The sequence below is a fragment of the Hyperolius riggenbachi genome, chromosome 5, assembly GCF_040937935.1.
Source record: "Hyperolius riggenbachi isolate aHypRig1 chromosome 5, aHypRig1.pri, whole genome shotgun sequence".
Classification (NCBI taxonomy): domain Eukaryota; kingdom Metazoa; phylum Chordata; class Amphibia; order Anura; family Hyperoliidae; genus Hyperolius; species Hyperolius riggenbachi.
The window spans coordinates 249,666,830-249,689,722 of NC_090650.1; the positions used below are offsets into that span (position 1 = coordinate 249,666,830).

Here is a 22,893-nt window from a genome sequence, read left to right on the forward strand (position 1 = left end):
AAAGATGGGATGCAAGGCCTAGCAGAGCGGCTTGACAAGGCGGAGAAAGCGGGGAACAGCCGTCACGCTGCTATAGAGGAACTCCAGCAATCCGCTGTTTCCCATAACATTCAGCTGATTGAAATGAATCGACACATGGAGGACTTAGACAACAGGGGAAGGCGACATAATATACGGGTGAAGAGGATCCCTGAAACTGTTTCAAATGAAGATATACAAGCAGCGCTACAAGCAATCTTTAATGGCTTATTGGGAAGGCCCAAAGAAAGCACAATCGAAATGGAAAGAGCCCACAGGGCCCTGAGACCAAGAGCTAAAGCTACTGACTCACCGAGAGACACTATGGGCCTGATTCACAAAACGGTAATAACTCAGTTTTGCACCACTGAGTTAGCACCGATTTGTGCTCTTTATCGCGCGCAAAGTCCCACGCGCAAAGTTTTACGTGCGCAATCGCGTAATTCCGCGCGCAGCACCCATAGGGTTTAATGGGCGCATCGCACGCACTGCACCGTGCGCCAAACTTAGCGCGCGGGAATTTTGCGCGAGTTTCATTTTATCACGCCTAAACTGAGTTTAGGCGTGATAAGGGGCTTTTCATAGGCGTGCAAACACTTTGCACCGCTTTGTGAATCAGGCCCTATCTGTTGTTTGGTGGACTATACCCTAAAGGAAGAGATTATGAGACTCCATTTATTTCAATTACAGCATAATTACAATCTATCAAGACCTCTCGCCAATCACTCTCCGCAATAGACGCGCCCTGAAGCCGTTGTTGGCGGAGTTACAGAGGCATGAGATTATATACAAGTGGAGATTCCCATTTGGTTTATACGCCTCAAATCCGCATTATTAATTAACCTCCCGGGCTATGCCGCCGGAAGGCACCACTCAGGCCCCGCTGGGCCGATTTGCATAATTTTTTTTTGCTACACGCAGCTAGCAATTTGCTAGCTGTGTGTGCACTGCGATCGCCGCCGCTACCCGCCGATCCACCGCGCCCCCCCAGACCCCGTGCGCTGCCTGGCCAATCAGTGCCAGGCAGCGCTGTGGGGTGGATCGGAGTCCCCTTTGACGTCACAACGTCATCCCGCCCGTCGCCATGGCGACGGGGGAAAGCCCTCCAGGAGATCCCGTTCTTTGAACGGGATCTCCGATCGCCTGCTGGGGGGGGGGATGCCGCTGAGCAGCGGCTATCATGTAGCGAGACATTGTCTTGCTACATGAAAAAGAAAAATTTGTTTTTTTTAAAAAAAAACTATTTGCTGCCCCCTGGCGGATTTTTAGCAAACCGCCAGGAGAGTTAAGAACGCCCTCTGACCTGGGAAAGTTTTGTGACAACCTACAGATTTCACAAGTTGAGCTGCCAGACTGGTACAGTGAATTTAGGCTGCCGGTTATCCTAGACCAAATGTACTCTGCCGGAGCAATTGCAGGAACTGATACATCTTCCTTTCTTAACCGAAATGCCCGCCGCATAAGAAGCAGAGGAACTATACGCAGAAAGCGTAATACCGCCAGCTCATCACCGGCTAGCTCCAGAGGAAGCTCCAGATTGAGAGAGGACAGTGAGTCCTCACGTCCCCAATCTGGAGAGTAATATTTGATCGAATGTGGGTACTCACTTGATCACCAGCTGACAAGTGAACGAGGTCATAGCATATACACCTCCTCTTTGTCCAGGTTATTCACAATATGTTCAAGTTATGTGATAATTAATCCTTCCTTTACAGGTGTGTACTACCTTATAGGACTTTAGCTTGCTTAAAAGTTATCAATATAAGTCAGTATCTTTCTGAACATTTCTTAAATGATCTTCTCAAAACCAACATAACATGCTATGATTAATGGTGAAATGCTTTCTAACGATCACTGAGTTAATGTCCCAACAGCTTAGCTTGAAATAATAATTATTGCCTAACATTAGTAGTAACGAATTGTTATATATGGTGGGGAAGATGGACTCGCTGGGAGTCCACGGGAAATTCGCTAGACCTATACTTTTATATTGCTTGTAAATAACAACATATACTTTTTTGCTATTTCATCGCATTTACAGGCAATAACAAGTACTCGCGACAAGACCTGGGGCCATATGCAATTCACTTTTTCACCTGAGTTTTCTCCTAGGAGATAATTTTTCATCTTCTATTTAAAATATCTTTCCAGCACTTTTCAACTAAAAAAGTACCCAAAAGTAAATTAAAAAGTACTATCAAAATTATTTTGAGTATTTTCTTGCTTTCTGGCAGCTTAAAAGTCATTTTATTGACAAGTTTAGAAATACCACCTAGGAGAAAACCAAGGAGAAAAGGTTTATTGCATATGGGCCTTAGTCCTTGTCAGGTCCTCCTGACCATTTCTCCCCAAAAGGGGTTACTGCAGGCTGTTAATCAACATTCATAGCCTGTAGAGAAACGCCCCAAGCTATCCCCGGTAGTTGGGATACACCACGTGTTGTATTGGTGTACCCAGGGATAAAAACTTCATTTCACACGCAGCAGCTTACCACAGACTAGTCAATTCTTAAACTAATTAAGATACACGGTTCAAACTTAGAACCTGAAATCCGCTGGGCCATATATTACAAATACTCCACCCACTGCTTTATTTAATGGTGCACGTTGCCTTCTTCTTCTGTCTGACTAACCTTTTCTCCCTACTCCAGAGAACAATCATGGCTCCCCTTTCCATCACCTCCTATAATGTGAAAGGGCTAAATAACCCCTCTAAAAGACACTCCCTTTTTCTAGAGTTGCAAAAACTGAACTCAGATGTGGGCTTTATACAGGAAACTCATTTCCAGAGGGATAAAATCCCCTCATTTAAAGACAAATACTATACGCAGATCTTCCATGCTACCAATACCCTCTCTAAAACTAAGGGAGTCATGATTGTTCTCCACAAACGCCTATCCTTTGAATTGGTGGACTCACTACGTGATGACAGAGGCAGGTTTCTGTTCATCAAGGGGAAACTGAATAATGAACTCGCTACACTGGTCTCAATATACACCCCAAATTCTAAACAACCCTCCTTTTTAAGGTCTGTACTCACCAAACTAAAGGGATTCTGCGAGGGTCTCCTGCTGATTGGAGGCAACCTGAATGTATCATTAGAACCTCTGATTGACACCTCAGATTGGAAGTCTTCGTTACCCTATTCCGCCTTAAAACATATTAAGCACACTTTGACCTCCTTACAATTAGTTGATTCTTGGAGGCTAGCCAATCCGTCGGGAAGGGATTACTCCTTCTTTTCACCCTTGCATCAAAAATACACGAGAATTGACTATGGCCTCAATTCACTAAGATCATGCTAGAGATAATAAGGCAAGAGAAAACTTACCTCCACACGTGAGAGAGTTATCTTACCTCTTCATTCCTTAAGTTACCTCTCCTGTAGTTAATTTACCTCCTCTGTAGTTAATTTACCTCCTCTGTAGTTATTTTCACATGCAGCTAATTAACAGCTTGTCTTTAACTCTGGAGTTATTTTAAGGATTGGAGAGTTAATTTAAAGACAGAAGAGTTAACTTTAGGCTTGCCTGAGGTAAAATGTTTCCTGAATACTACATGCCTTATCACCATGGTAACAACTCTAGAAGAGTTATTAAAGACAGGAGATAAGTTTAGTGAATTGAGGCCTATGTCCTAGTCATGCAGAGAGACCTTCACAGACTCCATAGTTCTGAGATTGGGGTCTTATCAATCTCAGACCATGCCCCAGTTACTACCAGGCTCCTCAGAAAAGGGAACACAGTCCAAGCAATGGCTATGGAAACTTAATCCTAATATTCTAGGAGAAGAGGCTACTCAGAAAGTGTCGACTGCACTAAAAGAGTACTTTGATTTAAATGCTAATGACGAAACAAACCCTATGTCTACATGGGTAGCCCATAAACCAACAATTTGATGTTTATTCATAAGTCTAGGAGCTCAGCTTAAGAGGTAGATGGAGGGCCTCATCAGCCATCAGATCCAGACATTGCGGGACCTGGAACAGGAACATAAAAAAACTCCCAATATCACTGATATGTCTAAACTAACAGAAGCCAGACAGAATTTGCTAAGGACTTTAAACAGAAGAGCACAACACACTTTCCTTTACAGGAAAAATACTTTTTATGATCAAGGCAACAAGCCAGGTAAAATTCTTGCTAGGGTACTGAAACAGAGAACTATGCAGCTCCAGGTCAATGCAATCCGGAAGACTGACTCCACAACCACAAATAAACTGGAGGAGATAGCTGAACAGTTTAGACTTTTTTACAGGGATCTTAACAACCTTCAGATTCCTCAAAACAAAGAAAACAGGGACATCTCAATTAGATCATTCCTACAAAAAAACTCCTTTCCCCGCCTTCCTGACGCTGATATAGAACAGCTAGAATCAGAAATCTCTGCAGCAGAATTTCACCTAGCCCTGAAAAATACACCTGCAGGGAAAAGCCCAAGGCCTGATGGTTTCTCAATCCCCTACTATCGTAAATTCAGCGATCTTTTGTGTCCACATTTTCTCAAAGCTTTTAATAACCTGATCCATGACTCCTCCCACTCGCGAGAATTATTAGAAGCCCACATAACTGTAATCCCCAAATAAGGAAAGGATCCTCTTTCCTGTGCGGCATACCGCCCCATATCACTCCTAAACAACGATCTTAAGCTATTTTCAAAAATTCTAGCAACTCGACTGATGTCTCACATGCCTTATTGGATAGACAAAGACCAGGTTGGATTTGTCCCTGGACGTGAAGCCAGGGATAACACCACTAAAGTTATCGACATTCACCACTGGCTCTCTCGGCGCTCGGTGGAGGGGATTTTTCTCTCCACCGACGCGGAGAAGGCCTTCGACAGGGTGGCATGGGACTATATCATAGCAGTACTACAATAATTGGGGCTGGGCGAACACATGAGAAGATGGATCATATTACTCTACTCTGATCCTTCTGCAAGGGTAAAGGTAAATTACACGTTATCTGACAGCTTTCTCTTAGGCAACGGGAGCAGGCAGGGATGCCCACTGTCACCACTTATTTTTGCCTTGACACTGGAACCTTTCCTAGTAGAAATATGGTCTAACACAGATATCCATGGCGTGTTGATTGAATCCAAAGAATACAAAATAGCAGCTTATGCAGATGATTTAATCTTTTTCATAACCGAACCATTAATAACGCTTCCTAATTTACTTCAGGCTTTTGATGACTTTGGGAAATTATCCTACCTGAAAATAAATTACACTAAGTCTGCCGCCCTGAATATCTCCCTACCAGATCTACTAGCCAATCAATGCCAACGGAATTTTCCATTTAAATGGGAACTTCACAAATTCACATACCTAGGTATCCAGATTACCAGCAAACTGTCAGACTTATTTAAAGAAAACTACATCCCCCTTATGGAAGCAATCAAACGAGACTTGGGGAAATGGAGTGGGAAGCCCCTTTCATGGTTTGGGAGAATAGCTAGCATTAAAATGACAACTCTTCCCCAAATTCTATACCTATTTCAAGCTCTTCCAATCCACCTCAATAAAAAATGGATTAAGACGCTGTAATCGCTGATCACAAAATACACCTGGGGAGCTAAACCATCTAGGTTAAAAAGCTCTAAACTGTGCTACCTGAGAGACAGAGGGGGACTGGGTCTCCCAGACCTATGGTCATACTACCAGGCTGCTTTACTCTGCAGAGTTGCAGACTGGCATTGCAACCTTGAGGCTAAAGACTGGGTGCGCCTGGAAAACGAAGTTTTTTCCAGACCGATATTATGGCAACCATGGTGCCCTTCATCAAAGGCATCTATGGAAATGAACTCAGAAATCAATGCCCACCCCCTGATAGGAACCACACTAAAGAATTTCAAAAGCATGTGTAGAGACACCTCAATTTCTTCATTTCCAGGTCCACTAACCACCTTACGCTACAACCCAGATTTTCCCCCTGGCCACCATCCAAAATTCCTATCCTCTCTCTCGTGCTCCCCCAACTTACTACTGGGTGATCTGTTGGCTGATGGGTCCCTCCCCCACTACTCTGTGCTAACCGCCGAGGCCACCGAAAAAGTCCAATTCTGGGCATATTTACAAATTAGAAGCTATATACAACAGTTAGCTAAACAAGGAGCCCTAATACAACCACTCACCTTTTTTGAAGCTCTTTGCAAACAATCTACCCCTCAAAGACACCTTCTATCTCGTCTTTATAAATATATTTTAGATAAGACGCAGAAACCAAAATTTCTATTCAAAGAAAACTGGGAGAGAATTCTGAACAAACAATATTCCGATGAGGACTGGTCTAAAATTTGCATCCTTACGTTCAAGAGCTCCCCGACCTCAATCATGCAAGAATGTAACTTTAAACTGCTTTCTGAATGGTATAGAACTCCTGTGACCTTACACAAAATGATTAACACCATCCCTAACATTTGCTGGAGATGTAACTCAGAGAAGGGAGATTTGCTCCACATTTGGTGGTCGTGTGATGGGATTAGGGGGTTCTGGGCATTGGTACATAGGTATACTAAAAGGATTACTACAGTGGAAAGGCTACTGTCCCCAGATCAATACCTACTTCACTCGTGCCATAGTGCTCTACATCACTATAAATCCTCTCTGTCCTGCCATATGATTAACGCAGCTAACGCATGCATTCCAATACTATGGAAAACATCCACCACTCCCACACTTAAACTTTGGTTTGAAAAAAATCAACCACATCTATGAGATGGAGGAATTGATAGCTCTGAAAGCACATAAGGGAGACAAGTTTTATAAAACATGGGCTTTATGGATAGACTTTAAAGATAGCGAGGAATACAAACAAGCACTTTGCTCTACCCCCTCAGTCTAGGAGATTGCTCATGAAAACTTTATGTAGCTAATTGACCTGTCTACCCCTCATTACCCTCTGATCTAAAAGGCTCCTTGTAGTCCAAAATGGGAAATTTACTAACCTCTAATTCTGCTAAGGCCTTTGTACTTTTCTGAATAGGAAGTCTAAACCATGTTACCTGTTACCTGTTTATAGAATAGATTGTACTTGTTTAAAATGCTGCTGTGTAATTGTCATCTAAGCTTTGTTTTGTATATCCTTAACCGTTTGTTATATTACACTGCTGAGTTCCCTCTTGAAGGGACCATTTGTATTTGGATGCTTATGTTTTAATAAAATGTTGAAACAAAAATAATAATAATGCCAGAAACATCTGATTTGCTGCATATGCTTGTTCAGGGTCTATGGCTAAATGTATTAGAGGCAGAGGATCAGCAGGATTGCCAGGTAACTGGTATTGCTTAAAATGAAATAAATATGGCAGCTTCCATATACCTATTGCTACATTTGTCCTTCAAGAAAGTTGTGCATAAATTCAGAAACAATGACTTTATCTTTTTCCTGTCAAATGTGGTTTTACAAACTACTGAATCATGGGGTGTACTTTGTTTTTCAAGCATGGCTTTTCCATTTTAGCTTCATTTGTGATGAATAATTAATAGTTTGGTGGAATCTGTTATTTGTTGCTTTACACCAGAGATTAGATTTCAGTGCTGAGGAATAGGTGATTTGTTGTTTTGTCCTGATACGTAAAAACTCTAAATTGAAAGAATAAGCACCTTTTGCTCAAGACTGCCAGTAGTTATGGGATGATCACTTTGCCAGCTCTCTAAGTTTTTTAAAGATGCTCTAAGGTCATCTGCAAAATACAAGCAGCCCTTAACTGATGAGCTTCCAGACTCTCTAGCTGCACTTCTCTGAGACAGGCAGCACTAAGGAAGATGCCAAAAAAGTATCAAAGACCTTTACCAGTTTCAAATACTGATAGTTCTTTTCAGCGTTCCTCCTTTCTCATTAAATTCTTACTCTACCATCATGAAGTAAAAACCTGATAATACTGTGGAACAGTCATTGCTGCTACATATTACGCTTCGCTGATTCTTCCCTTAGTTAACACGGTCATGAGATTATTGCCATTTCAAACTTCAGGAAAAATGTTGATGTATGGTAGATGATTTACTAACTTTTCAGAACATAGGAGCAAAAAATTACAATTCAGCAAACCTGGACTGGTGCCTAATCTAGGTGTCAGATATGTTCACAGATCCTGACCAAGCATGCAGCAGATCAGGTGTTTCTGACATTATTGTCAGGTCTGTCAAGATTAGCTACATGCTTGTTTCTGGTGTGATTCAGACACTACTGCAGCCAAATAGATCAGAAGGGCTGCCAGGGAACTGATATTGTTTTAAAGGAAATAAATATAGTCTTCTAACTACAGTTGTCCTTTAACCACCCTGGCGTTCTGATTAAATCGCCAGGGTGGCTGCGGGAGGGTTTTTTTTAAATAAAAAAAAACTATTTCATGCAGCCAACTGAAAGTTGGCTGCATGAAAGCCAACTAGAGGGCGCTCCGGAGGCGATCTTCCGATCGCCTCCGGTGCCCAGAATAAACAAGGAAGGCCGCAATGAGCGGCCTTCCTTGTTTTGCTTATATCGTCGCCATAGCGACGAGCGGAGTGACGTCATCGACGTCAGCCGACGTCCTGACGTCAGCCGCCTCCGATCCAGCCCTTAGCGCTGGCCGGAACTTTTTGTTCCGGCTACGCTGGGCTCAGGCGGCTGGGGGGACCCTCTTTCGCCGCTGCTCGCGGCGGCGATCAGGCAGCACACGCGGCTGGCAAAGTGCCGGCTGCGTGTGCTGCTTTTTATTTGACAAAAATCGGCCCAGCAGGGCCTGAGCGGCAGCCTCTGGCGGTGTTGGACGAGCTGAGCTCGTCCAGACCGCTCAGCAGGTTAAAATAACTTTTCAGCACTCTTTCAATGTAAAAGTACCAGAAAAGTAGGTGAAAAAAAAATACTGTCAAAATTAATAGCACACTTGATTTGAGTATTTTCTTGCTACTGGTGGCTTAAAATGCATGTTATTGATAAAGTGTGAAAATATTACCTAGGAGAAAACTTAGGAGAAAAAGTAAATTGAATAAGGGGCCTTTGTGTTTGTTGTTATTTGCAGCACACACAACAAGAACTTCCATGACAGCCTGGGTTACTAACAAAAAATCTCACACTGTGGAAACATACAATCGCAGGTGCATAAGTAAAAGCAGTCCCAATATGTCAGCCTTCCATGTAATCTATGACTGCAGAATATGGTAGTATAGCAAAGAACCCATTTTGATGCTTTAGTTGATATTTCACAAAAGGGTTATATTTAAAGACAACAACTGTCTCCAAGGCACGAAGATAACCTGAAGAGTATCACACTTGTTCAAGCATTATATCTTGGCCACTTTAAAAAAGGAAAAAGTTGCATAGGCCAATTTAAAAAAAAGTCACATATTTTGACATATAGATGTACTCACCCCAGTCTGTCATTCCATGGTCAGAGGTCAAGATGAAAGCTGTTTTATCATCATTGCCATAAAACTCTTCAATCAAGGTCTCTATCTCTCTGACTCCTTCATCAACTTTTTTCAAATTTTCTTTATACTCGCTTTTTTTGGAATTGATCAGAAACATAGTTATTGGAATGATGAGCAGATAAGAGATGAAAAAGACACTAGTGCAATAGGTTCCCTTTTCACATACACATTTGTAAAGAAAAATGGATATTCATTTTCTGTCTCATAGAGAGATCTGACAATGTCTGAAGACTAAAGTGACCTTCACGTCACATCCATCTGCCTGAGACTATTTAATTCCGTGAACAATACAGACAAATCTCTAGAGGGAGAAAAGCTTCCCGTTATAGATATAATGGAAAGCAGAAAACAGACAGATGCTTTATAATGTTAAAAAGTTAGTCTGAGTATTCTGTTTTGGTTATGTAGACTAAGATAGACAATATGAGCACCCACTATCCTAATATTTGATGTGGGTAACTAATATACCAGCAAACCAACCCTGAAGAGAAAATTGACTGGACAGGTTTGAAAATGTGTTTCATTTGCCACCGATCATCCCATTTAAAGCACTGTTAGCACCACGGTCCCTTCACTTCGCCAATACATTTACAGAAACTTGCTTGTTTAGCCACACCTAGCATACAGGTTTGAAGAGAGCCCTGAGGAAATGTAAGCCTCTCTTCAAAGTCCATAAGGGTACTTGGAATGCAACCTAGTGTGATCACCCATGTGCTATTTATAGCAAAAACGTTTTTAAATACATGCAACAAAGATCTTCCCAACAGACTTAATCAAAGTCATGTATGTTGAGGTTTTAAAAACCTAGTTTTAGAGTCCTGCTAAACTGCTATATCTAATGGTGTCCATGCTAATGAGGTTAAAATTGCTTAAAGGGTTCTTGTTATTTCTATGGGTATACTAGCTTTGTTTGGGTAATATTTTTCTCACAAAATCATTTTGTTTTATAGTCCATTTATGGGGAAAAATTAGGCGTAAATGTAGAAAACAAACATTTTTTCATTTTTCACCCATCCTTATTATTATTATTATTTAGTATTTATATAGCGCCGACATATTACGCAGCGCTGTACAGTGTATATATATATATATATATATATATATATATATATATATATATATATTGTCTTGTCACTAACTGTCCCTCAAAGGAGCTCACAATCTAATCCCTACCATTGCCATATGTCTATATTATGTAGTGTAAGTACTGTAGTCTAGGGCCAATTTTAGGGGGAGCCAATTAACTTATCCGTATGTTTTTGGAATGTGGTAGGAAACCGGAGTGCCCGGAGGAAACCCACGTAGACACGGAGAGAACATACAAACTCTTTGCAGATAGTGCCCTGGCTGGGATTCGAACCAGGGACCCAGCGCTGCAAGGCGAGAGAGCTAACCACTACGCCACCGTAGTTATCTTCACATCACACTTACCACAGTTATAAAACATTTACAAATAAATTATTTGGCCCTTCCCGCTTAAAATGATACCCCATATGCCACATTTTACTTCTAGCTGAGCATGCGGCGGACCGTTATGCCAAGTCTGCGCGTCTGTGGCGATCTAATTCGTTCGCTAGAGCGACAGTTCACGGGGCCAGAGTGCTGTACAGATGCATCGCTAGGCAATGGCAGAGCGTTACATCTGTAGAGCATTGGGGCCTGAAACTTTCGCCCCTAGCGATTGCATCCAATCACTACTGGCGGCAGTTATTAAACGTTTATAAACAGGTTTAGGTATTGTGGGGATTAATAATGGGTTAATAGGCTAAGTTTGGGTTAAAAATGAATGGGGAATTAAAAAAAAATACTTTTTATTTTATTGGGACTATGTCACTTTAATTTTTTTTGTTTACTTTTACAACTTCTTGTTTTTTCCTAACTTTATTGAATGATTGTTGTTAGCTAACAGCAACAATCATTTACTTGACCATTCACATGACTGTGCACAAGCGTGCACGGTTACGTGCACGCGTGAGGGAGCGCGTGCATGTGCGCGCACGTGCACAGGCGGCAGACAGCGGGAATTAATGCAAGACGTAGATTCTACGTCCTAGAACACACTAATTAGGACGTATAATCTACGTCCTTAAACTTTAATCAGTTAATGTCACTAGAAGTCTTCAGTATTCTTCACAAAGTACAATGCACTATAAATTACTTTTTACTTTTGTCACTCTTACTTGCATTAGGTAGTAAAAGTGTGACAGATATGACTGATTTTACACTAGTCTATCTCTCCTCATAAGGGATTTCCATAGCATTTCCTTTACGTTCCTGGACTACAGCTTGTGAAGGTGCGGCTTGCAACCTACTTTATCAGTTCATATGCCATATCACTGATGCAGCGCGGTCTCCTTCAGTCACTTTTGGGAGGGGCATGGCACATGTGTGGTTAGGTCACTGTTACTAAGTGAGTTCAGTGATTGGCCCAATGACGGCACCATGGTCCCACCCGTGAGACCATCAGCACCTGAAACTATTTGGGCAGCCACAGTCCACGGCCTGCCTGATACCCCCCTCAGCCTGTTCAACTGCCAAGTTACATAGGCAGTGGCTGGTGTCAGACCTATGCAGGTATACATGGTTTGTGATTGCGGTATGCACAATTGCAATGTGGGGAGACAGTGGTGCTGATAAGAATTGTATTATTTGGACCATAATATGCACTGGCCCACATGCAATTGCCTTTTTCTCCTTGATTTTCTCCTATGTGATATTTTTCAAATCTTGTCATAAAATGCCTTTTGAGCCCCCAGCAAGCAAGAAAATACTCATACTAATTTTTCAACAACTTGTAGGTACTTTTTAAGCTGTAAAATGCTTAGAAGTAATTTTAAAAAGAATATGAAAATTATCACCTAGGAGACTACTCAGGAGAAAAAGTGAATTGCATATGGGCCACTGACTCTACTCCCCCCCCCCCCCCCCCCCCCCAAATGGGTCTGAAAAATATGGTACTTTGCAAGTGAACAAATTGAATTCTGGAAACAGTAAAAAAAAACGGTATCAGATATTATTAAAGTTTTATTTGCATATGACACAGAACGTCATAACGAAATAAATCTAATATAAACAAATTAAGGCACTTCAGAGCAGAGGGCCAAGGTCAGATCATTTCTACTTTCATTCCTATGTATATTTATGTATCAGTGTAGGCATAAAAGTAGAATCAAGTATCTATATTTCAGCTGTAGCTGCCATGAAGAGCCTTTAATTGGCATGCTAAAGGATGTCAACACCAATATTAGTCAAGGAAAAACATTGATTAACTGTTCATGTTTATGAGAGCAGACACTTGAGGCCAGTCACAAGCCTGAAAGACTGACAGACAGCCTGCTTCCATTTAGCATCATAAGACTCATAATGACTGACAGATTTCTGCATCCTAGGATGAAATGCCAGATATGTCATCATTACTGGCAATGAGAGCTTTTGGAACGCTACTTAATTACACCATCATTACTGCATCTTCTTAGTGCATTCAAAATATACTTAGCGGAAAAGTTTTAATAGAGAAGGTTAATGCTGGCAGTACATGCAACAACTGTGTATGGGTCTTCCAACAGACTTAAAGGATAACTGTACTTGAGCATTTACGGTAAATACAGTTATCTGTTTGCACCAACATACTGCACTAAAAAACTAAATTGGTCCTCCTACCAGATGAAACATCTAACCCTAGTCATTACAGGCTCACCTAAAGGGTGCTGGCAAGAGGTAGCCTGCTTGATTGGTGTGGCATGCACTGTGGTGATGGGCCTAAACATGTAAGCAATTATCAAGTCCATCCAGAGCCCTGATAGGCAAGGTGATATGCTGTTTTTAGGTATGAGGTTGTTGTCAGGGACGGATCTAGGGGGGGGGGGGGGGGGCAGGCGGGTCTCTTGCCCCAGGCGCAGTTTGTTGAATTCTTAAAAAGGCGGCAAAATTTGGATGGGGAATGGCAGTTTAGGCTCCAAAACCTGACCTTTAGGCGCCAAAACCTGGCATGTAGACGCCAAAACCTGACCTTTAGGTGCCAAAACCTGACCTTTAGGCGCCAAACCTGTCATATAGGCGCCAAAACCTGACCTTTAGGCGCCAAAACCTGACCTTGCCCCAGGCGCAACTTGGTCTAGATCCGTCCCTGGTTGTTGTGCCCCCAAAAACCCATACAGGTGTAGAGAGGTTAACATGGTCAGAGTAGTAGGGGTTGACAAGGAAACCTCAGTCTAAATGAAATACCAAAGAATGAATAGAAGTGCAGGTAGGATGTAGAAGTCAGCATTAGTTGGTCTACACAGGGTACCAAAGAACAAGTAGAAGCATAGTCAGGACCTAACAATTGCTCAGTAATGGACGGTCAACATTAAGAGTTATGTACCAGGAAACAAGCTGGAGTGTAATCAGAGCAAGAGGTAGTCAGCAACAGGCGATAGCAGATTCTGGTAATAAAGTCTAAGGAACACAAGGGCTGACAAATGTGATCAAATAGCAAAAAGGGTATCTGTAAGGCTGTTTATGTAACCTGCCAGTCTGCTTACACTTGAAGACAATGATTGTGGTAACTGTCAGCAGGCATGGCCATACAGAGATGCTCAGGATAGGGGGCTTCACTACTTCCAGGTGCACATCCTAGCACACCGCCATCTGGAGGCGAGGGTTGAAATCCCCTACACTTTCAGATAGGCAGGCACTCCCACTACTACTGTTACATAAGGAGAAATCAAAGGCTGGCGCAATGTAAGCCAGGAGATTGAGGGCCAGGTCATGGAGGAGCTTTCATCATCACAGCCATAGATTGCCATTGCCCTGCACTCTACTACCAGGAGCCCTTTTCATTTTCCCTTTAGCTTCTTTAGGTACACAGTAGTAACATAACTATTATTTATAACTGCCAGCATGAATAGGAGGGGCACTGATCTGTATTTTCATATACAGTGGCTTGAAAAAGTATTCAGCCCCCTTGAAGTTTTCCACATTTTGTCACATTACTGCCACAAACATGAATCCATTTTATTGGAATGCCACGTGAAAGACCAATACAAAGTGGTGTACACGTGAGAAGTGAAACAAAAATCATACATGATTCCAAACATTTTTAAAAAATAAATAACTGTAAAGTGGGGTGTGCGTAATTATTCAGCCCCCTTTGGTCTGAGTGCAGTCAGTTGCCCATAGACATTGCCTGATGAGTGCTAATGACTAAATAGAGTGCACCTGTGTGTAATCTAATGTCAGTACAAATACAGCTGCTCTGAGACGGCCTCAGAGGTTGTCTAAGAGAATATTGTGAGCAACAACACCATGAAGTCCAAAGAACACACCAGACAGGTCGGGGATAAAGTTATTAAGAAATTTAAAGCAGGCTTAGGCTACAAAAATATTTCCAAAGCCTTGTACATCCCACGGAGCCCTGTTCAAGCGATCATTCAGAAATGGAAGGAGTATGGCATAACTGTAAACCTACCAAGACAAGGCCATCCACCTTAACTCACAGGCCGAACAAGGAGAGCACTGATCATAAATGCAGTCAAGAAGCCCATGGTGACTCTGGATGAGCTGCAGAGATCTACAGCTCAGGTGGGGGAATCACTCCATAGGACAACTATTAGTCGTGCACTGCACAAAGTTGGCCTTTATGGAAGAGTGGCAAGAAGAAAACCATTATTAACAGAAAAGCATAAAAAGTCCCGTTTGCAGTTTGCTACAAGCCATGTGGGGGACACAGCAGACATGTGGAATAAGGTGCTCTGGTCAGATGAGACCAAAATTGAACTTTTTGGCCAAAATGCAAAACACTATGGCCTTGATTCACAAAGCGGTGCTAACTGTTAGCACGCCTGTGAAAACCCCCTTAGCACGTCTAAACAAGCATTTCGCGCATAAAACTTTACGCGCGCAAAACTTTATGCGCGTAAAACTTTACGCGCGTACTGCACAGAGCACAGGGTGCACCGCGCGAAGTGCCCATTAAAGCCTATGGGACTTAGCGCGCGTAAACCTTTGCGCGCGTAAAACTTTGCGCACGCAAAATTAGCGCACGATCTGATTGAGAAATCCGGTGCTAACCTACTTAGCACCCTGGTTAGCGCGTCTAAAGACTTTAGACGTGCTAAGTAGGTTAGCACCGCTTTGTGAATCAAGCCCCATGTGTGGCGGTAAACTAACACTGCACATCACTCAGAACACACCATCCCCACTGTCAAATATGGTGGAGGCAGCATCATGCTCTTGGGGTGCTTCTCTTCAGCAGGGACAGGGAAACTGATCAGAGTTGATGGGAAGATGGATGGAGCTAAATACAAGGCAATCTTGGAAGAAAACCTCTTGGAGTCTGCAAAAGACTTGAGACTGGGGCGGAGGATCACCTTCCAGCAGGACAACGACCCTAAACATAAAGCCAGGGCAACAATGGAATGGTTTAAAACAAAACATAGCCATGTGTTAGAATGGCCCAGTCAAAACCTAGATCTAAATCCAATCGAGAATCTGTGACAAGATCTGAAAACTGCTGTTCACAAACGCTGTCCCTCTAATCTAACTGAGCTGGAGCTGTTTTGCAAAGAAGAATGGGCAAGGATTTCAGTCTCTAGATGTGCAAAGCTGGTAGAGACATACCCTAAAAGTCTGGCAGCTGTAATTGCAGCAAAAGGTGGTTCTACAAAGTATTGACTGAGGGGGCTGAATAATTACGCACACCCCACTTTGCTGTTATTTATTTTTTTAAAATGTTTGGAATCATATATGATTTTCGCTCCACTTCTCACGTGTACACAACTTTGTATTGGTCTTTCACGTGGAATTCCAATAAAATTGATTCATGTTTGTCGCAGTAATATGACAAAATGTGGAAAACTTCAAGGGGGCCGAATACTTTTGCAAGCCACTGTATTCTAGGCAAGAGTTCAGTTTAGTACATCAGGGAGGGCCCGTTCTCACCTGAGCGGGAATCGCGCGATTCCCGCTCACGGCAAACCGCTAGCGGCTCTGCAAGTACCGCTACACAATGTAGCGAGTGGCAGTGTTCTCACGATAACCGCAACCGCGCTGCATGCAGCGGTTTGCCGACGACGAGCGTTCCGCGATTAGCGATCGTGATTAGCGTGCACAGCACACTAATCGAGATCGCTCCAAAACCGCCGCAGTGTCCAGTGTTTTTCCGCGCTGATCGCAGGAAAATCACTCCCGCAAAACGCCGGCTGTAATTGCCGGCGTTCTGCGGTTCTAAGTGTGAACGGGCCCGGACAGTTTTTCTCATTCTCTCTAGCTTCAAAGGGGGAAAAAGTGATGGTCACCTGACCACACCAACTTCATCAGGTAAATATTCTGTCAAGTAACATCTAGGGGAGCTCTGCAGGCGGTTTTGCTAGGCTTCTAATCCTAATGAAGCTAAAGTAGTATGACAAGGAAAAGGTAGACAGGATAATTATAATTGCTTTATAAATAAGTTTACATCAGGGGTCTCAAACTCAATTTACCTGGGGGCCGCAGGAGGCAAAGTCAGGATGAGGCTGGGCTGCATAAGGGATTTCACAAAAAAGTCAATCAGCAGCTCCCTCCCTCCCCATCACTTGCATTGATTTTTATTTCAAAATCAAATTCACACTGAAGCAAACTATTTTGCCTATTTTTCCTTATAGCTCGCTTCAGTGCTCCCATTAGAAGTAATCCACCGTGTTCCCACTGCAAAACGAGGTGCATCGCCGCCTCTGCCCGCCCCTCTCTGTGAAGGAAGAGTGAGAGGGGCGGGCAGAGGCTGCGATGCGCTGCGATTGACGTCAGGAGGGGCAGAGCTGAAGCTGAAAGCTCTGCCCCTTCCTGGAAATGCCGGCGGATTGCCCCCCGGGCGATTTGGGCGCTCTGGAGCCCTCGTTTAGCGGCGGAGATGCGGCGGATTACTTGGGAGCACTGAAGCGAACTATAAGGAAAATTTTGCCGGTGCGGCCCACAAAATATTGTATCAAACGCCGCAAATGGCCCGCGGGCCGCGAGTTTGAGACCCCTGGTTTACATATTAAAATTGCAACTATGAAAACAATGGAAACAATGTTAAGAGATTATCCATAGAGGGATGAGCACACACTGCAGCTTGTTTACTAAGGGCTCTTTCACATCTGCGCAAACTTTGAGCATTTGACCCAACGCTAAGGTTTGCGTTAACCAAGGTAAAATGAAAGTCCATAGACTTTCATTTTATCTTTCACACCTGACGCTGCGTTTCGGAACGTTGCGGTTCCGACGCACCCAGGCGCAGTTTTTTGTCCAACGCACCCGGGAGCCGGCGTTTTCCGTCGGGGTTCAATTAATAGCTACCACCGCTGATTGCGTCGCACCGCAGATACCCGACGACACGCTGCAGGCTATCAACGCGTGCAGGAGAACGGCTCCTGCACGCATTGGCTGATGTGAAAGAGCCCTAAGTAGAGTGCTTCAGCTTATACTTTACACACTGTGGCTGACATGCCTGCATATAAAAAGGGGGTAAAATAAAATCATGCAAGTATACTGCATTATCAGAGCCTTTATCTTGAACACACAAACTATAAGTACACTACACAAGCGTTTTATTAACCTCCCCAGCGTTCAATTTCCCCAGGATTTCTGTGCAAACAGTGATAAAATTTATTTTTAAAACTTTTTTTTTCCTGTAACTTGCCAAAATGTGTCAAGCAAGGGTCTAGTATACAGTGCAGTGGAGTATTGATGTGTATGCATGTTTATACTGTTCACAGCATGTTTTTTTGAACTGACATTTCTGTCCATAACGCTGGGGAGGTTAACACTCCATTATATGCATACATGTATATGAAACTGCCATTTTTCCTGTTGATGCTTTGTCTGCAAAAAATAGGGTGCAGCAATTTTAAAAGTACAAGAATGAATGCTCACAGAGAATTAGCATAAAGCTGAGTATGGGAACTACCCTGCTTCTGTTACACTGTGAAGCCTCCGTAATGAGACATCTTTCTCACATAAGAGGATTTGATATGAGGCAACGTGATCATCAGAATTTATATCCTCTTGTTCACTTATGTTTAATCACTGTTCATAAGAAAGTCTCATGGCAGCAGCTTTACTACAGATCTGCTGGGGTCTAATGAACTTCTCACATCAGTCTCTAGTTCACACTGCAACAGCTTTTTCTAAGCGCTTGTGATTTGAAAAGCTCTTGCTAATGTAATGTTAGCAGGTGAAGGAGGATCCGCAAACTCAGTGGAATGGTAAAAGCTGGAACTCTTTATTGGAAAACCACATACAAAAGACATGTAAAAGCCACAGGAGCAACTGACGCGTATCGGGCTCAAGATTCGCCCTTAGGCCTCTTGCACACTGCAAGTGATTCCGATTCAGATTCCGCTTTTTAATCAGTTTTTACATCCGATTCAGATTCTGATTTGCAGTGTGCAGGGAGCAAACTGCAAATTGGAATCTGAATTGGATGTAAAAACTGATTAAAAAGCGGAATCTGAATTGGAATCACTTGCAGTGTGCAAGAGGCCTAAATCATAGTTGTGCTAAACCTGTGGAGGAGGTGGGAACTTTATAGCCGGAATAGGGGAGGGAAGGGAAAACCCCCCGCCTCTACCGGCCAACAAAGAACACATCCCTTTTAAAGAGACAGGTACATATTGTTTAATACATTATTAACTGGTATCATAATAACACCAAACGTACAAAAGATAAACAAAATGCTCTAAAACCACTTTCGTGTTTAAAATATGCACAAAAAGGTGCAAATAAGGAAGGAAGGGGGGGAAAGAGGGACAAGAACCTGGCATAAAGAACAGTTAACAATAGTTTGAAAATTTAGAAATCATATATGAGACTTATATCCCATCGGGTGTTGAGACCCGCCGGGGTACGAGTGCCCATACGATGAATCCAGAAAGCTTCTCGTTTGAGGAGGAGTCTCTGTAGATCTCCACCTCTAAATGGGGAAACTACTCTTTCCACTCCCTGGAATTGAAAAGAGGTCATGTTCCCATTGTGACAACTCTCAAAGTGTTTGGACACTGCAGATTTTCGGAAAGTGTTCCAGTTAGCTCCACAGTAGTGTTCACCTATTCTTGCCCGAAGATGACGGGTGGTGCAACCTACATATTGTATACGGCAACTGGTGCAAGAAATTACATAAATTGTATATTTAGTGTCACAATTGATATATTGCACAATGGGAAAAGACCTGTTCGCTGTGAACGAAAAAACCGAGGTGCCCCTTTGATGACATTTGCAGTAGTGACATGTGGAAAAACCACAAGGATAAGAGCCCACTGTAGTGAGCCAAGTTGGGGTACGTGTGGAGGCGGCGGATCTAAAGAGGCTAGGAGACAGTGTGGACCCCAGAGTGCATGCCCTTCGAGCCGAGAGCCGACAGCCTATGTCAAGGACCTGCTTGAGTTGGAAGATATTTTTTAATAATGTCAATAATATTTTTATATTCCAGACTGTATTCTGTTTCAAAAGTCACAGCACCTGTCCCCCTCCGGTCCTGTCGCCTCCGGCCCCCTGTCAAGAGTTCACTCCTAGATTTCTTAGCGGCCTTGTTTCGGCTTGACTTAAGCTGTCTATCAGTATAGCCTCTCTGTCGCAACCTAGATTCCACCAGGGTGCACTCATCATCAACATCGTTCACATTGGAACAATTACGAATGGCTGTAATAAATTCTCCAGTCGGAATAGCGTTAATGGTATTTTTAGGGTGGCAGGAATTGGCCAACAAAATGGAATTGCCTGAGGTCGGTTTTCGAAAGATGCGTGTGGCTATTGATCGTGACAAGGGGTCAGCAGTAAGAGTAAGATCTAAGTAGTCAATAGTGTTTGCATCAATATTTATTGTGAAATTCAAATTCAATTGGTTATCATTCAGATAATTCAAAAATAAGTCCAGGAGCTCAGGAGGACCCCCCCCCCCCCCCCCAACAACAAATCATCTATATACCTCCCATACCATTTGATATGGGAGGAAAAAGGATTATCATCCTCAAAGATGCGGATCCACTCCCACCAGCCCATGTAAAGGTTCGCCAGGGAGGGGGAAAACTTTGCCCCCATAGAAGCTCCGCATCTCTGGAGATAAAACCCAGAATCAAAAACAAAAAAGTTGTGTGTGAGGAGGTACTCCACAGCCATCAACAAAAAGGACTGCAAAGAAGAATCAAATGAAGAGTACATAGTTAAATGAAACTCTGATGCTTGTAAGGCAAGTGCATGGAGGATGGAGGAATAAAGTGAAGCGACATCAAGTGTCACCCACTGAAAAGTTCCATCCCACTCAAACCCGTCAAGGCTATAAAGAACGTGCCGAGTGTCTTGAAGATATCCTGGGAGTCTAGACACCAGAGGCTGGAGGTGTGCATCTACCCATTCACCCAGGCGCTCCCCCAAGGAGCCAATACCCGCAACAATCGGTCAGCCCCTCGGGGGAACGCCCGGTTTATGGATCTTCGGGAGGTGATGGAACACGGGAAGAACAGGATGAGAGGGGCACAAGAACTCAGAGAGTCGTGTGGTCAGTACCCCCATATTCTCCCCGTGCTCCAGCAGCGCCCGAAGATCACGAGCGCAATCAAAAGTAGGATTGCGCGACAAGGGCAGATACACATCCTCATCAAGCTGTCTAAGGGCCTCTGCCTTGTAATCCTGGGCGTCCAGGACCACAACCGCCCCACCCTTGTCTGCTGAGCGTATTACAATGCTAGAGTCATTCTGTAACTGGCTTAAAGCCTGACACTCAGAGAGGGTGAGGTCAGATGGGGCCCTGGGCACCCTGGTCAGACAACCCAGCTCCCTCTCCACAAGATCCTGAAATGTATCCAGCACGGGTGATCGAGCATTGACAGGATAAAAAGAGAGATTGGAAATCCCAACAGGAACCACTTCCTGTATACTTACACCTGGCGTAATGTAATGTTACGTGTGTGATCTTACCTTAGCAAAGTGATTTTATAAAAATCACTCATAGGATTGCATTAACAAGAGCTTTTCAAATCACAAGTGCTTAAAAAACGTTTGCAGTGTGAACCAGGCCTTATACCTGTGGTCTGCCACACAGCATATACACACTTTAGTACAATTGCAGTGCTTTACTTGCAGTACAGATGTCATCTGTCATCATTCCGCAAGACAGACACTTATCTATACAAATTCAAAGATTGTGTCTACAATCTAAAGATGGCCATACATCAGGCGACTTGGCAGCCAATCAACCATCCAATTCAATTATTATAATCAAATCGGATGAAAATCGGTGCCGCCAAGTGCATGCCCGACCGACAATGCAACCAATTTCGGGACAAAATTTGGTCGCATTCTCGATCACACATGCTGCAAGATGTTTCTCAATCAGGTGCCTGGTGGTACGGCGTGCAATTTCCTGACGATTGACAAGCGCAACTAAACACCCCCCCCCCCTCCGATGCTGTCCACCCTAATGTATGTCCCCTCCATGCCCCGTGTAAATGTAGTATAGATTACCTCTCCGCAGCCTCCGCTTGTCCCCTTCTGGCTTCTGGGATTCCGTCTCTGCATACACACGTGCCCCACTTGGTGTCCTAGTAAGGGTGTGCGCATGATGTCACACACGCGCGCCCTTACTAGAAAACCACATGGAGCGCGCGTGAATGCAGAGACGGAATCCCGGAAGCCAGCGGGGGACAAGCGGGGGCCGCGAAGAGATAATGTATACACTTTACACGGGGCACGGCGGGACACACATTACGGAGGCAAGGCACAGTGTCGGGGCGGCGAGGCGGACGGATGCAGCGCACAAGGTAAATTTTGGATTAATTTCAGCATAAAATTGATTGGGAATCAGCCTGTGCTGTATGGGCAGCTGACAGATCTCTCTCTTATAGGATTCTATAAGAGAGAGATTTGTCTCTTGGTCGACTCTGCCCATACATCGCTAGATGTATGGGAACCTTTACCCTTTAACTGCAAGATTTTTTTTTGTGCACTGTGGTACCATATAACCCCTTGCCTCCCCAGCCTCATGCAGAGTGTCGCAGGGAGCTCTTGATATTTACCTGATCTAGATGCAGGATTGGCTTTCCTCTTCCACCACCAAGCTGCACAGTAACGCTGACATCCTCCTTAGGGTTCCGATCACATATGACATGACATGTGATTGTGACCCGAAGGGAGATGTCAGCATTACAGTTCTACTTGGTGCTGGAAAAGGCGAGTCGATCTAAGATCAAGATCAGGTAAATATCAACCACCAAGCTGCCCTGTACTGCTGACATCCTCCATATCATGTCATACCATGTGATCGGGACCAGAAGGAGGAAGTCATTGTTACCATGCTGCTCGGTGGTGGAAGAGGAGACCAGATAATGCATCCATATTATGTAAATATCAAGCGCTCCCTGCGCTGCTCTGCATACAGGAGGCAGCCTGAGCATAGTCGACTACAGCAGCCCAGCCCCAAGTAATCATATATGCGATAAATTGGGAAAGCTACTATAAGGTTAAGCTGAGTTAATG

The 22,893-nt window shown here is 43.6% G+C and overlaps 1 protein-coding gene across 4 annotated transcripts in view; it reads right to left on the reverse strand.

Moving 5' to 3' along the window:
• The window catches only part of PIGN (phosphatidylinositol glycan anchor biosynthesis class N), a 385,079-nt gene that overhangs the window by 256,189 nt on the left and 105,997 nt on the right, over window positions 1–22,893 (reverse strand). For all 4 annotated transcript variants that reach the window (XM_068236754.1, XM_068236755.1, XM_068236753.1 and 1 more), the window contains exon 7: window positions 9,367–9,497. In XM_068236754.1, the coding sequence (XP_068092855.1) occupies window positions 9,367–9,497 (131 nt within the window). The remainder of the gene's footprint in view (window positions 1–9,366; window positions 9,498–22,893) is intronic.